Source organism: Bombus huntii, chromosome 8 (assembly GCF_024542735.1).
Source record: "Bombus huntii isolate Logan2020A chromosome 8, iyBomHunt1.1, whole genome shotgun sequence".
Taxonomy (NCBI): Eukaryota; Metazoa; Arthropoda; class Insecta; order Hymenoptera; family Apidae; genus Bombus; species Bombus huntii.
Window position 1 is genome coordinate 7,306,709 of NC_066245.1, and position 14,147 is coordinate 7,320,855.

Below are 14,147 nucleotides of genomic sequence, written 5' to 3' on the forward strand. Positions count from 1 at the left end.
GACTAAGTAAGAACTAGCTATCTAGCTGGAAGAAACCACCCACTAATGTGGGAAATGATTACTGGGACGATTGCTAAGAACAAAAGATAATAAATAAACTATCGAAGACGAGATCTAATTCGAGACAACAGGCATTTATTGGAAAGGGCAAGTGGCGACTACGAGTGTTGACTCGGGGGAGCACAACTAGGAATTAAATAAGGCAAAATTAGAGAATATAATTTATTATCAGTAAACAAAGATAGCAGGGATAGGCAAATGCCATTAAAAGTCGTAACAGTGAAGCCATACAATAACTTCAAAGCTTAGAGATATATACCCAAATTCCATCATCTACTTCGGATAACATAAGGTTTGCCGACATTTTCAACGGGATGTGGGTTTTTGGTGATAATTCCAATTTGTAATTTCTTAACAAATTAGCCAAACAAGCCTTCATCTGTAACATAGCCATTTTCATTCCAACACAAATTCGTGGTCCCTCACCGAAAGGAAGGAATGTCATTTTTTCTATTGTTTGCTTTCTCTCTTCGTTGAATCGTTCCGGATCGAAAACTTCTGGATCAACCCAATATGTAGGATCAGAGTGCAATCCATGAACGGATATGAATATCTCGGTGCCAGGTTTTGCGCGATAGGTCAACCCATCTGACCCTTGCAACTCGAACTCTTCTGTGCACACTTTATGCATGAAGCATACAGCTGCGTGACATCTTTGAGATTCGCTGATCACTTGATTCATATACGTCATGTCTTTCAATGCCTCGTACGTTAAACCTCCGTGTTTCGCAATCGCAGATATCACTTCGTTTCTCAACTTATTTTGAATGTCTGGATGAACAGCCAAGTCGTATCCAACGAAACGTAAGGTAATGCTGGATGTTTCGACTCCGTCAAAGAAAAAAGAAACTGCATGAGCCGCTACAACCTCTTCATCGATATGCTCCCCTGTCTTTTCCATGTCGATCATTAATTGCAGGAAATCATTTCTATGTACTGGTTCGTTTCTTCTGACTTTCAGATTTTCTGTGACGATGTTCCTAAAGAATTGGTCCACTTGTTTAGGCAGGAATTTGATCTTCAAGAAGCGATTGATAGATGGAAGGTAGGATCTGATTATAGATAATAATGATTCCGCTAACATATTTCCAAAAAGTTGATCGAAGGCATTTGCATTTCGTGCATCTTCAAAGCAGTGACCTTCGATGCCAAAACCAGCGTTCGCCACAACTTCACCAGTGAATTTTAAGAATAACGATTTCAGTTCGACTTCGTACTTGTTGTTCTTCCCTAGCTGTTTGTTCAGGAAATTGTCGAATTTCTTGCACACTCCGATGACAGCTGTGAAAAGGATCTTCAATCTAACATTGGAAAACGCGTAGGTTAGTCGTTTCCTTCCGTTCAACCATACGTCTCCGTAACAGAAAAACGGATTTTTGGATAAAAGAGGATCTGCATCCGGTTCGATTTTCGACCCATTTTCGTGGAAGCTCGTGAAATTACTTTGCAGCACGGTTTTCACTACATTAGGGTCTCGAACAAGTAACATTGGCATTATTCCTTTGTACATACCGACCATGCTATGATCTTTGTACTCTTTGTATGCTTTTTGAATAAGTTCGGCAAAATTCATTCTTCCCGTCATTAGGGGTAACAGGTGGCCCAGGATTGGAATAGATCCTTTGACAGTTGGAATTCCATTTCTCTTCCAATGGTTGTGTCTCAAATACAAATAAAAGCACAATAGCAAGAAAGCTCCAACGAGGAGCGTAAAAAATGGATAAGTCATCTTTTGTCAGCGGAAATGATATTGTTAAAACACTATTCCAAGTCACAATTACTCTTGAACTCGCGGTTGTACAATGTACAATGATAAGCATAGTAGAGAGCAATCCACCTTAAACTCCCATACTTGGTGCGTTTCCCCTACTCCGTTTGCTGTAGTATATATTATATTCAGTCCTCATTTCTTATCGTTTGCTTTAAAAACAAAATATATCGACTGATAATGCGTTCTATAATGCGTTTATCTATTTGTGATTTACTTTTATATTCTGCTGTAATAACACACTAAAATAGAAAACGGTACGTGTATAAATCGCTGATGCTGCATTATGTAATATGTAGGCGATACGGTATTAGTATTTGTATCATGTCAATATATATATATATATTTTATGGAATAAAATTAAGAATAGGAAATTGGAATTGAAACGTTGACGTTGAAATTGGAATAGGAATGAAATTTTATCGTTATCAAAAGCGTTATCAGTATCGAAATGTGGTAGTTTACTAGTCTGTATTACTCCGCAAAGATCTAAGAATTGTATTGAGTGAAATTAAGCAAATTACTTTCATTTGAAATTAAGGTATTTCCTACGTTTTTCTAACCAATCTATGGTTGATTAGTTTGATCCTTTTTTATGGAAGTTAAATACATCCAAAAATATATGATCACTTTCGGAATAAAGATAAATTATATACTTTCTTGAATGATGTACAGTTACACCAAGGAGTAAAAGAAGGAACTAATTACATCAAATTATGAACTTGTTGAAATCAGTCAATCTTTATACAAGAAGTTTATCGATATGTTAAACAATTTCGGAGATGATCATGTACAACGATTTAAATGGGTCAATCTATATAAATAAAATAAATTAGGTTTCAAGTGCTTCGACATTGAAAAATACAAGCTTAAAGGTTTGACACTGTGTGTTACTGTAATGGATCAGCCATTATTTAATTGAATTCTTACGTCATTGCCATATCCTATGCGTGTTAGTTCCTATTTAAATTGTGCATTGAGTGTAACTATATTTTCTGTTACAGTTCTACCGTGTTTAATGCAGTGGCCTTTTCGAAGTTGCGAAGTTTATGAAAATTACGGTAGGTAATGCGCACATTCGTAATTTATCCTGTTTCAAATATGAGACATACTCTTTACTCTTTGTACGATATGAATATTAATAATTACATTACGTATGGTGACGCCTAAGATGAGAAGATATTACTATATTTGACATTTTTCCTATGTCTCCTTCAGACAATACAGTTAGAGTTAAGCGACGATCCACTCGATAAATGAAATTATTTTTGAAACTCAAATGTTGAAAGAACAATTTAATTTAATAGCGAAGGAGATCGATCTCTCGGTGAATTTTGCGCTCGTGGAAGTCTGCTAAATGGAGCTTAGACTCAGATCGCTTCCGATAAGGTGTCCTCTCGCCTCTCTTTACCTCGCTGGTCTTTGCCAAAGGCAGCCTCTGGTAATTAAGTCGAGCCCACAGCAACGTCGCTTCCATTGTGTTGGGCAAATGGGCTGTTTAGCCCGGACACATGACTTCATCCCCCTGTTATTGTGCATGTACCGACGCAATCGATCACCACCCTTGCTTTATTCTCGCCATCTCAACCCCACCATCCTCTATCTCTTCTCCCTCTCTTTTTCTTCTTCGACTTTCCACCGATTCTGTTCCAACCCTCTTTTTCTCTGGGCTAATTCTGCCCTCCTTTCCATCAACCTCGATGTCTCGTCGGGCCTTCGATAATCGCCTAACATTAGATCGGAACGTTTAAACGAACAGGTAAAAAAAAAGTACTCCGAAAGTTGATTCGAACGAACTCGGTTTGTCGGTAATACGGAAAAGATAGACACTCGTCTCGTAGCCGAATGACAAAAACTCCCGTGTCAGTCTCTGTGCCGAAACCCTAGAAACATCCGGACGAAGGATTTGCTAGAACAAGTTTCCAGTTCGAGTCGAATCTGGCCGAATGAAACGTGATTCGACGGTAGTAATACGTGGTGTATGTTTTCCCTTTTTCGAGTACATGCCGTCAAACAGTCTAGGCACAGATCACACACAAGAGGAAAACGAAAATATTGTTCCATCAAGATACATTTTGTTTGTGTCGGCCAAGTGGCGCTCTGTCATCTCTTTGTACGTGTATACGACCACCTCTGTTGAAGTATACCCGTCTGAAAGATGGGAAATCCAGTTGAAACGAATTCAGGAAAATTCTCTCTAAGGAGTGGACGACGATTCGTGCTGCTTTCCCGCAAGAGTTTCTGCGAGCTCTTTGACACCGGATGCTTTGAAAACGTGCGACGAATATATAAAATATGTCACTTTAGCGGTAACTATTTCCTTGGATATAAGCAGCACTTTTTGACACTATCGAGGCGGAATTACTTCTCCTTCAAGATCGTGTTTTTCCAGATTTTCATTCGAAGCATGAGATCTTTCCATATATACATACGTTACATACATAAAGTAACTAAATACTTCGGAATTTTTATGTTTATTTAGATAAAAGAAATTTGCTCGCTATATTTTTGAAAGACACGTTTGGCCACAAATTCGTTCAAACTTGTTTGCAATTATATCTTCCGTTGTTAAGTTCGCGTTAACTTTCAAGTTGTTATATTCCGGAGGAATAGCAGACAGCTCATAACTTCGGAGCGTCGAACGAATCTAGTTTCGCGAGAAACTTTGGCGACACGGTGAACTTTCGCGACACGTTGCGAATATTTCACGTACGTGAAAAGAATGTAGGATGTGACTGGTTGGTTATTTTGTAGGTCGAGAAGGGAAAACGAGATGGTTCCGCAATTGATGACAATCGGTATCAATTACCATCGACCACGTACGATTGTCTTCATGTAAGACGGATATTGAGCGCTCCATCGACGGTACCCCTTGTCCTTAAACCACGTTTCTATCGATCAGATGTGGTTTGGAAACCACCTGACGCTTCGAGGATCTGCCTCGTTCCTGAGGAATTACACGATGTTCACCACAGATGCACCGATCCTTCGGTGAATAATGGCCTTCCGAACTAAGGAATCTTGTCACGAATTCTTAAAGCGATAAATCAACCGACGCTAAATACAACGTTCCGACGTTGTGAATTTGTGAAAAGCGAACGATGGATGTCTAATTGGAAAAAAATGTTAACTAGAATCTTTCTTTGCATTATGAAACATCGTTGGCGGAGCAATTGCTGCTTTAATAAATTTATGACGTATGGAAGTTGGTTACAATTATGCGCTTTCAAATTAATAGTGTAATTATTCACGGGCGGCGATATGCGTCGCGCTTTCCACAAAATGTAATAAAGTAGACAGGTGGTTTTCAATGCGCCTGGCGACCGACCTCTGAAATGTCCGACAGAAAATAAAGCTCTGATATGTCGGTGTTGGAGCTAATAACTTAATTTATAATGTAATCAGATAATTTTTAGTAACAGAGAGAGAAGGGAACATCTATCTTTTTCTGTAATGTTTAATAAAATGTTAACAGAGAATAACGTGAGATACTTTCCTGTTTTCGTTCTGGAACAATATTACATGTGAAACAATCTTATTTTGAATAAGACGTATGTGTCTTATATGTCTAATACGTTATATAACGTCTAATATTATACGATGTTATGTAAAGTAATCTTATCTTGTTACACATACATTAGTAAACAGTGGAATATAATTCTCCATATCAAGAAACTATAAATATAAGTATCTTTTTCATGGCTATTCATTTCAATTTATCGAAATCAGAAATTAAATCGACAAGCAGAAAATTCTTTGACATAAGAGACATTTATTATAAGGATACATTTAAGTATAAAGAAGTTAATTCTGAGAGAATTTTCGATCAAATGGGCATTAATATACATATTACTATGAATATCGTGCGTATTTGCATTCCTCAGACGAATATTCTCAAACTCAGCATCTTCAAATACCCTGGCGACGTCATTCTTGTAATTCCATAATGATTTGTACTATAAAATATTTATATTTACTAAATGACTGTGACTAAATATTTATAATTACACAAAAACAGTTTATATTCATGAAATAAACATTAATATTGTATTATTACTTATTATTACGGATATATATATATCTGTTTAATACATCTGTTTTTATATAAATATAAATATAAATATTTTACAGGAATGTTATTGATAAATGTATTTTTCTCGACCATCATACACAGCGTATCTTTCCACTTATCAATTAAACGCTGCTTGGTAACACGTGGCAATGACTTGGATGAATCTCTACGCGGTTATGGTTCAAATCATATACATACACATTAACAGAAATATTTAATCATTATCGGAATGACTTGCGATAAATTTTTATCCAACATTTATTACATGAAGGTTAAGAACTGTTTTTGCAAGCTAATCCGTGTATTTGTACATCTTTCGATCTTTCACAAATACATAAGTATCAGCAATCTATTTGTAAAAAATCGATTTTCTCAGTAATTCGATCGACGATCGCAAAGATTTATTTTTCTCAGAAAATGTGTGTCTTTTTCGAAATCCTGGTACGAAGGTATCTTCCATCTGGCACGTGTAGCATAATTTTCTTATGTTTCATTCAGTGGCATCCTGGATAAAGATACGGTTTGGCGAGCAACCTTTGCCGATTTATTTCGACACCAAATCCGACAGAGTACTACGACAATTTCGGGGTAGTCTCTTAGCCACGCAAGGCTCACGGTACCTGAGTTTTCTCTGCGTTCGTTCTGAGAACCGTAAACTAGAACAAGCTGCCGTGCCCTCTCTGTCTTCTCTCGAGTGTGACGAAGTGGTCTAGAGTTCACTCTCCTCTCTTTGCATTCAGAAGTCTCTCTTCCTGTCCATCCTCCTTTGCCGTTACTTCCCTTGTCGTTTCTCCGTTTCTCCAATGTTCACGGATTTTAATATTACGCCGAGGTCATCTTTCGAGCGTGTCGCACTCGCAACAAGTTCTCCGCTACTTTAAAATCGATCTGTTTAATCCTCGATCGTTAACGTTGTATCGTGGATAATCCACAAGATTTTGGGATGAAATACTTAATTTTAAAATAACTGGCTTTAATTTCTGTTCTGTGTTTTATATAATAAACACCATGGTGTGCAGTATAAAGTAGAGAGAAAATGGAATAAAATGAAACATAGTGAAAATGAAATCGAATTTAATCTATCGTAATCACCTACGAACTAACAATCAAGCATTAATTCGATATTCCGTAGGTCTCTCGTCCCGTATTTTATGATCAACGGAGAAACGAATTAATAATAAATAACAGAAATTAGAAATGTCTGGAAATATATCCATATACGTGAGATAAACGACGATCATCGAGTTCAAACGAGCGGAAGGATTTTGGAAAGTTACACTACGGGAGTGGAAGCTAACTCTAGACATATTAGCGTTGGCTGGCGATGTCGTATCGTGCACAAAAGAGCGCCACTAGGGCGGAGGGAACAGAGTGAGGTCAGTGCATTTTATCGGGCGTATTTTCACGGAGCGGCAACACGAGCTCGCGGCCAACAGCATGAATGTTTGATGGAGCGAGTCAGATCGCTCGGAAGTAGCAGAGTTGCTTCTCTCTCCAATATTAGCCATGATAACGTCACTCGTCGATCAAAATGAAAGGTCCGCTCTTGTGCGGGAAGCCACGGGAAGAGAAAAAGATCAAATGAATAAGTGACTGACAGAAAAAATCCGGGATAGAAACGATAGGTAAAATCACGATCCCTGCGAAGCTGCAGTTTCAAACATTAAAAACTCGATCGTTTCCTTGTCCAGTCATTTTTCTTGTTTACCGCATCGTGACTAAAGAGAAAAAAGAAAAAAAAAGATGAATCGTGATTAAGCGAAAATTCGTTCGTTCGTTTCAAGGTCTATTTCATTCTCCGTAATTGCTTTGGATATATTTATCATTTGTGTATCATTCAAGAAAATTACGAGTCAGAAAATTTATGCCTGAATGTCGTGTAGATAAGAAAGCGAGGACAGATCGTAGAACAAGCTGCATGCTAGTACGAGATATACCTAGCATGGCGCCAGGTTGAGAAACTCTGTGCTGGCGCCAGGTTGGCTGGAACCTGACACGCGATCAATCAACCCGCTGCCCTGTCCACTAGCCGGGTTTACCTGCTGGTTTACCTCATCACTTTAGTTTGAATTCGCGCTCTAAATGCGCTGCATAATTTCTGCCTGCAGAACGGAACTAAACAGAAACTTTTAATTAAAATAGCGAGCAGTTTGTTCGTCCGAAGGGTACGGCGAATTTAACGAACGTAGTTATGTACGAACGCCCTCTCAATTAAAAAACTCTTCCAATGATTCTCGAACAATAAAACGTTTAGACGGAGCTTTAACGCTTATTAAATAAAGATTAACGATCACTTGTTCGCAAATTTACTACATTAAGATACTGTATTTAAATTGACGTAAGTTTCTCCACTTCCTCGACTGTTCCTTCGATGATGTCGATCTCTAACCTCTGCTGACATCGACTATCTGATGTAATTTCTACTCTAATTTTCTTCTTACGACGATGACACGTAAGAAATTCCAGTTCATCGAAACGCGAAATATACTGGATATATTTGTGAATTTAGATCAACGATAACTTTCTTACAAATTTACATACGTACCAAGAAATCGTGCTCGACCGACGTAAATACACCGATTCTTCCACGATGTCGTTTTCTAATCTCTACTAACATCGAGATCTTGATATAGTCTGTACCCTAATTCTCTTTTAACGATGACACGTAAGAAATTCCCACTCAATAAAACGTCAAATATATTCAATATATTCGGGTATCTGCGTTTGGGAACTGCAAAGTAGCATCCTCGCCCCTAGCTAACTATGTATATCGTCGTGTAAATTCACCTTCCGTGAGGATAATCTCGACTCAATGGCAAATCCCATTGCCAAGCAATCGCGATATCAAAACCCACTTCTATGTAATGGTCTGTCGTTAGTCGCCGATCGAAACGCGATACTGCTTGCCCACGTCCATTCCGTTAGTATTCATATTAATTCCTCGAATATTGTTTTCGGTAACGAACGTTGACTGCGCAGCTACAGTAAAATGGAATCGAGTCACGTGATTCATCCTTGGTGGGCAAGATCAACGTCCCTGAATTATTTCCAACGTCACGCGTTTTGCGTAAACGCCGTTTATTCTACCGCAAGTTCTCCGTTTTGCTCGCCAGAGTGAAGAATAAGACTCTTATCTTTTCTTTCTCGTTTAACAGGAATCGTAGCTCGCACGAGGATGTAAAATTAGATCAAGTAGGACCAAGGTAACTTCCTGTTGTAACGCGAGAACGAATGGAAGACGAAAGGAAAAAGGCGATGTGAAATGCGGGTTAGATGTTGCGAACCGTTTTATTTTCATTGGCGAGCGTAGTTAGCGCGTGTCGCGAGAAAAGGGCGCGCGGAAGTACCGTCTTACCTGGCACGAAGTAAAATCTCATTTGGTCGAAGAACGAAAGGCGTGTATGTGTATATATAGGAGCGGCCAGACAGGATAAAATTACGTCGAGTCTGTCGTCTTTACGAGGTACGCCATGGCGACATGGCGTCGTACGGCTGGTGTAACAAGCAGAAACCAGTAAATTACGTCTTGGCTTACCTGGCCGCTGTTGCACACGGCGAAATCCATTTCGGCCCCGGCCGCGTGTCTCTTGGCCCGAAAGGTTCTCTGAACCCTGAAATCTTAATTCGAGTGGAAAGCTTGCAGCGATAAGATCGAAGAAACGACATGTTGTTCCTGCGAGATTGACAAAGATAATAGAAAAATTGCAAAGAAACGAAAGAAATAAAATGTGAAATAGAAGAGTCTATCGATGTTATATAAAGACGATGATCACTAGAAAGTCAATGGGAATTACGTTGAAAAGATTCGCATCGACCGAAGGTTTTCGTCCTGCTTCAGAAAATAAAGTCTATTTCCCTTTACGGCGCAAAATATCTGGAGAGATAGAGAGAACGAAGGCGCGAAGAACTAGAAACCTATTTGCATTCAAATCAAAAATCTTAATGACGAGATTCTTGTCGGCGCGGGACTCGTCTTCGATTTAGAAGATCTCGTCTTTTCCTTGGAGCTAAGGGGGAGCAAATGACATCTCTCTTATCGAGTCGACTAGCTACTTTTAGACGCTGTATGCAGTCAGATAAAAAATCCGTTCAACTTCCTCGTCGATAGAACTCCTATCTTCGCTCGTTCTTCTAGTTTTTCTCCTTTCTTCTTTTTCTTTTTTTTTTTCTTTGTTCGTTTCTATTTGACGTTTGACGTAGTGTGTGTTCACAGTATCGCACATAAATCGAAGCGACGAGCTCGGAAAACTGTATGTTGTTCTTTTTTCGTCACGCGCGCGTTATTCATATAAATATTTTATCATCGTACGTTTGATATCTCTGGTCCCGTTTTGATTGATATTTCCGTAGGCGTACGCTTACATACCTTTACAAGCCTCGCTGGTAGCAGGTTATCAAACGAAGAATCTGTCCTACAGCTGTAGGGTAAACTCGATGTGTGGAGGTTAGCAGGGTTGTATGCTTCGAACGAGCGACATTGCGATATCGAGCTCGAGTTTACCATACATAAGCTCGACGGTTCGACGACGTCACGATTTTCCGGCAGGTGATATCGAGTCCCGCCGGATTTTCGCGGGCACAGTCGAGATTGGAGTCGGTAACGCCGCGTCGACGATGTTTACCCAGACACGAAGGGGTGAAAACGATCCACCAGGATTCGGTGTGTACGTGCTCGCAAGAGTACTCACCGAGTTCTGTACCGAGAGAAACTTACCACTCGTTTATATATCTATCGACCCGCGCGAACTTCGACTACTTTGTGAATGCGGCAAGAGTTCAACGGCCCTCGGGAATCGAAGCTACAGGGGATAAGAGAAATTCGTAGCTGCAAACAACGCGGGACTAATTTGAAAATTTGCTATCATTTTCCCTGCAACTTGGGGTAGCCTACAGGAAATTGGGGCGCGAAATTTGTCGACCGGACCGGTGGCTACCACCGTTCTGATAATTCGCCGCACGATGAATCATGATAATTCGACGTGATGGAAATTAGACGTGGGAATATACTCGGGAGACGAAAATAACCGAGGCCGACTGCTGAATTCGTTGTCCGCCCATCGTTGTTCCTTCTTACCTTGAGCCTAACGATCCGTGAAATCATCCGTTGAACACGAATATACTGTTATAAATCATGGCGTATTTAGCGGTTAAAAGCTGCGTTTAAGGTTATTTTATGAATGGCCACGGAGGTGGAACGAATATCTCGTGCCCAGTGCTCATACGTTTCGTGCTCTAGCAAGGGGTTGTTCCAGTTTTGGATAAGCCGTTGAATAAAGGCAAGAGTGGAGTGGGGTGGTCATGGCGCCCGTTCGTCTGCCGCTCCTGGTCGATGGCTTCCTTCAACCCCTCCTGGTTTCCCGGTGTTATCTGCAAACTTCTTAGTATCGGTATCGCGGTATTCCTAGCCGGTCATGATTCATTCATACCGGTAATAGTGTAACTCGACGATCATGAACATTATCCGAATCGCGTGCAATCAAGGAAAAACGAACTGGAGGAGCCAACAGAGTTGAACACGGTGTTTCGACTGGGTAAATTTTATTGATTCAAACTCGCCAACGCCGCGCGTTTATCAATTTTGCATGTCTCGATCCCGAGCCACGATTGTTCTACCTACCTCTTTTATGCATTGTTCTAACGATGGGTTTTATCGTTTCGATTAAAAAATAGAAAAAAAGATGGGGAAAAATCGACTTGCTTCGTTATTCATTGCATCATTATTCTTTTTGAAAGACAGGGAAAACATCTGTTCGTTATTGTGATGTCTTGGCGAGACGCGTCGGCAAACATCGCCCTATGCTGACAGGGAAAATGTATTGTTAATATTTGCACCTATCGCGCGTTGGCGCCGATCAATTTGAAACTTGTTACTCGATCAGAGTCGGAACGAAATTTGATATAGATGATGGAAAGTTGTGGCATTTACCAATGGAACATTATATACGCACGCGTCCGTTCCGTGAATATTAATGAACGGATTGCAAATGAAAAAGCTGAAACAAAAATTTCGTTCGGATACGTAGCTACATTTTCGAACTCGTTTATTATATCTGTATATGTATATATATCAAATTGAACATACCGCATATCTGTGTTACAAACGTATGACAAATTGGAATAACGTCCCAATTTTAAATACGGGAAATAAGCTATACGGTTCATTAATCTTTAATAACGATATCATTAAACGAATTTATCGTACGATACGTTATTCTGTATCGATTAGGAAGCCGAACGTTATATATATATATATATGCATATTTCGGACGATTTTCAGACTAAATTCACGCACCAAGTCACGTCACTATTCAAGATTTTGTAACGTTATCTCCTATAGAATATTCCGTTCGCGTGTGCGCTATGCACAGTATGCTTTTTGGCGAAAATAGTACATCGTAAAAGGACGTTCTTCCTTGCTTGGGATTCACCGTCTTGCAGTAGCGTAGCGATGCGCACGTGTTTCTGGAAAATTAAATCACTTTAGTAATACTCGTTCTCTCCCTTCCTCTCTATCTTTTACAGTCGTTACGCGGCACGAACATTTTCCTCGATTTCGAACCAAATAATAATCATCTTTTAAGCTGTCGTCGCGTTAAGAAAAGATGACCGTGAAACGATGTTTGCGTATTCTACCTGCGATATCGACTGTGTTTTCGGTCGAACAGCGCCGCAAATCGTATTATGCGTTTCTAGTTCTTGCAATTCTCAAAGCAACGAACGATGCAAATAGACTCCTCCTGTTTTCCGTGGGAGTGTTACACGGCTGCGCTTGTTCGAATAACATTGAATTTACAACGCGCGAAACGAGAGGAACTAGGTAGAGGATATTCAGTCAACATCTGCGCATTATTCCCGAAAATAGATTCGTTGAAAATTGGTAATCGATCTTGGTGTATCTGCGTGGCGTTACGCCAATGCACGCTGCACACGTTCGAAATTCCGATCAGGAATTTCTGGAACTCGAACTCTACTACGATTTCTCGCGATGTAATCCGAATTCCCATGAAATATGTATGTCGCAGATAGTTCGTACATAGACGATCGAATTAACGGGAGATCATTTCCCTGGGTATTTCTCGCTTCTGATCCGTTACGGTTCACTCCGGTTGATCCGCTGAAAGAAATGCGTGCCAGTAAAGCAGGGCCGTATCAACGTCACACACTTCGTTTCAAGCGACACTATTCTCGATACTATTGTGTAAGCGAGTCAATCTCTTTTCACAATGAGTTTACCGATCGCGTGTCCCTTTTGTATTCCTCGCTTGTATCGACGGTAGACTCCCTTACGCGTTTCGATTCAGAAACGTCGCAGCTCCATTCGATTTCTCGGTTGTCTTTTTCTCCGATTCGAACGGGTGATTTATGCGCGCGATAACGCACGATCGACGATACGAATCGATTAAACGAATGAACGCCGCGCTCTGCAGGAAATTCTTGGTGCGGCACCGCGAACGTGAGATCATCCAGTGTCCACACCCACGCACAATTCACCAGTGACGTCAGTCCGACAGAACAGCAACGCGAGTGGCCGGTCCCAGAAGAATGTCTCCGTTGCTATTGGATCGCTTCTGGTTTTCTCTTCGTCACAGTCCATTTACGCTCGTCCACTGCCGCGTTACCGGCTCTCCCTCGATCGTGCATCTCGACTGGTTCTCGCGAGAATACCCGTAAATTTCGCGTGAAAGTGATCCCTCGTCTCCGCTCTTTCGAAATTTTCACGCAAGATCAACGAGAAATAGAAGATTCTTGTGCACGTGAATGGATGGCGCCGGTGGGTTCAATTTCCGGCTGTTTCACCGTTGAAAACTTTACGATCGAACCACACGTCGACGAAAGAATTGTCAAACGCTCTCCTCGATCGCACGTTTCTATAAAATTCCAAGGCGTGTGTCGTGATGGACAAATCGATGCGAGCGGATTTTTACGAGTCGTCGAGTGCATCGAACGTTTTTACATAACGCACAGGCTCCACCTCCGAATATTATCTCGTATAACGTAGGTCCATATCTCATCGGTCTGTGTGTATTGTATACTCGTGCCTCGCACACGTGCTTGGATAGCGTATATATGTGCGTGTAGCATTAATTTACGCGCATTTCGCGATAATTGTGCAGAATCGTATTGTTACAGCCGCGGTGTGTCCAGCGTGTTACGCCAAATCTTTTGTTATGCAGATGTTTCACCAAGTTTTGTTCTCAACGGCGCATAGCGCCTTTCGTTACGGCATATTATTCGGTTTCGTGGTCG

The 14,147-nt window shown here is 40.5% G+C and overlaps 2 protein-coding genes across 2 annotated transcripts in view; one reads left to right on the plus strand and one right to left on the minus strand.

Annotated features, from left to right (window-relative positions):
- Window positions 1-14,147, plus strand: part of LOC126868306 (protein Fe65 homolog) — a 146,962-nt gene that overhangs the window by 19,490 nt on the left and 113,325 nt on the right. Inside the window, exon 2 of the mRNA XM_050623629.1 lies at window positions 2,833-2,889. The gene's annotated coding sequence lies outside the window, so the exon portion shown is untranslated. The remainder of the gene's footprint in view (window positions 1-2,832; window positions 2,890-14,147) is intronic.
- Window positions 209-1,883, minus strand: LOC126868293 (cytochrome P450 9e2-like). Its single transcript, XM_050623613.1, has one exon. The coding sequence runs from the start codon at window positions 1,787-1,789 to the stop codon at window positions 299-301; it is 1,491 nt and encodes a 496-aa protein (XP_050479570.1). The 5' UTR covers window positions 1,790-1,883; the 3' UTR covers window positions 209-298.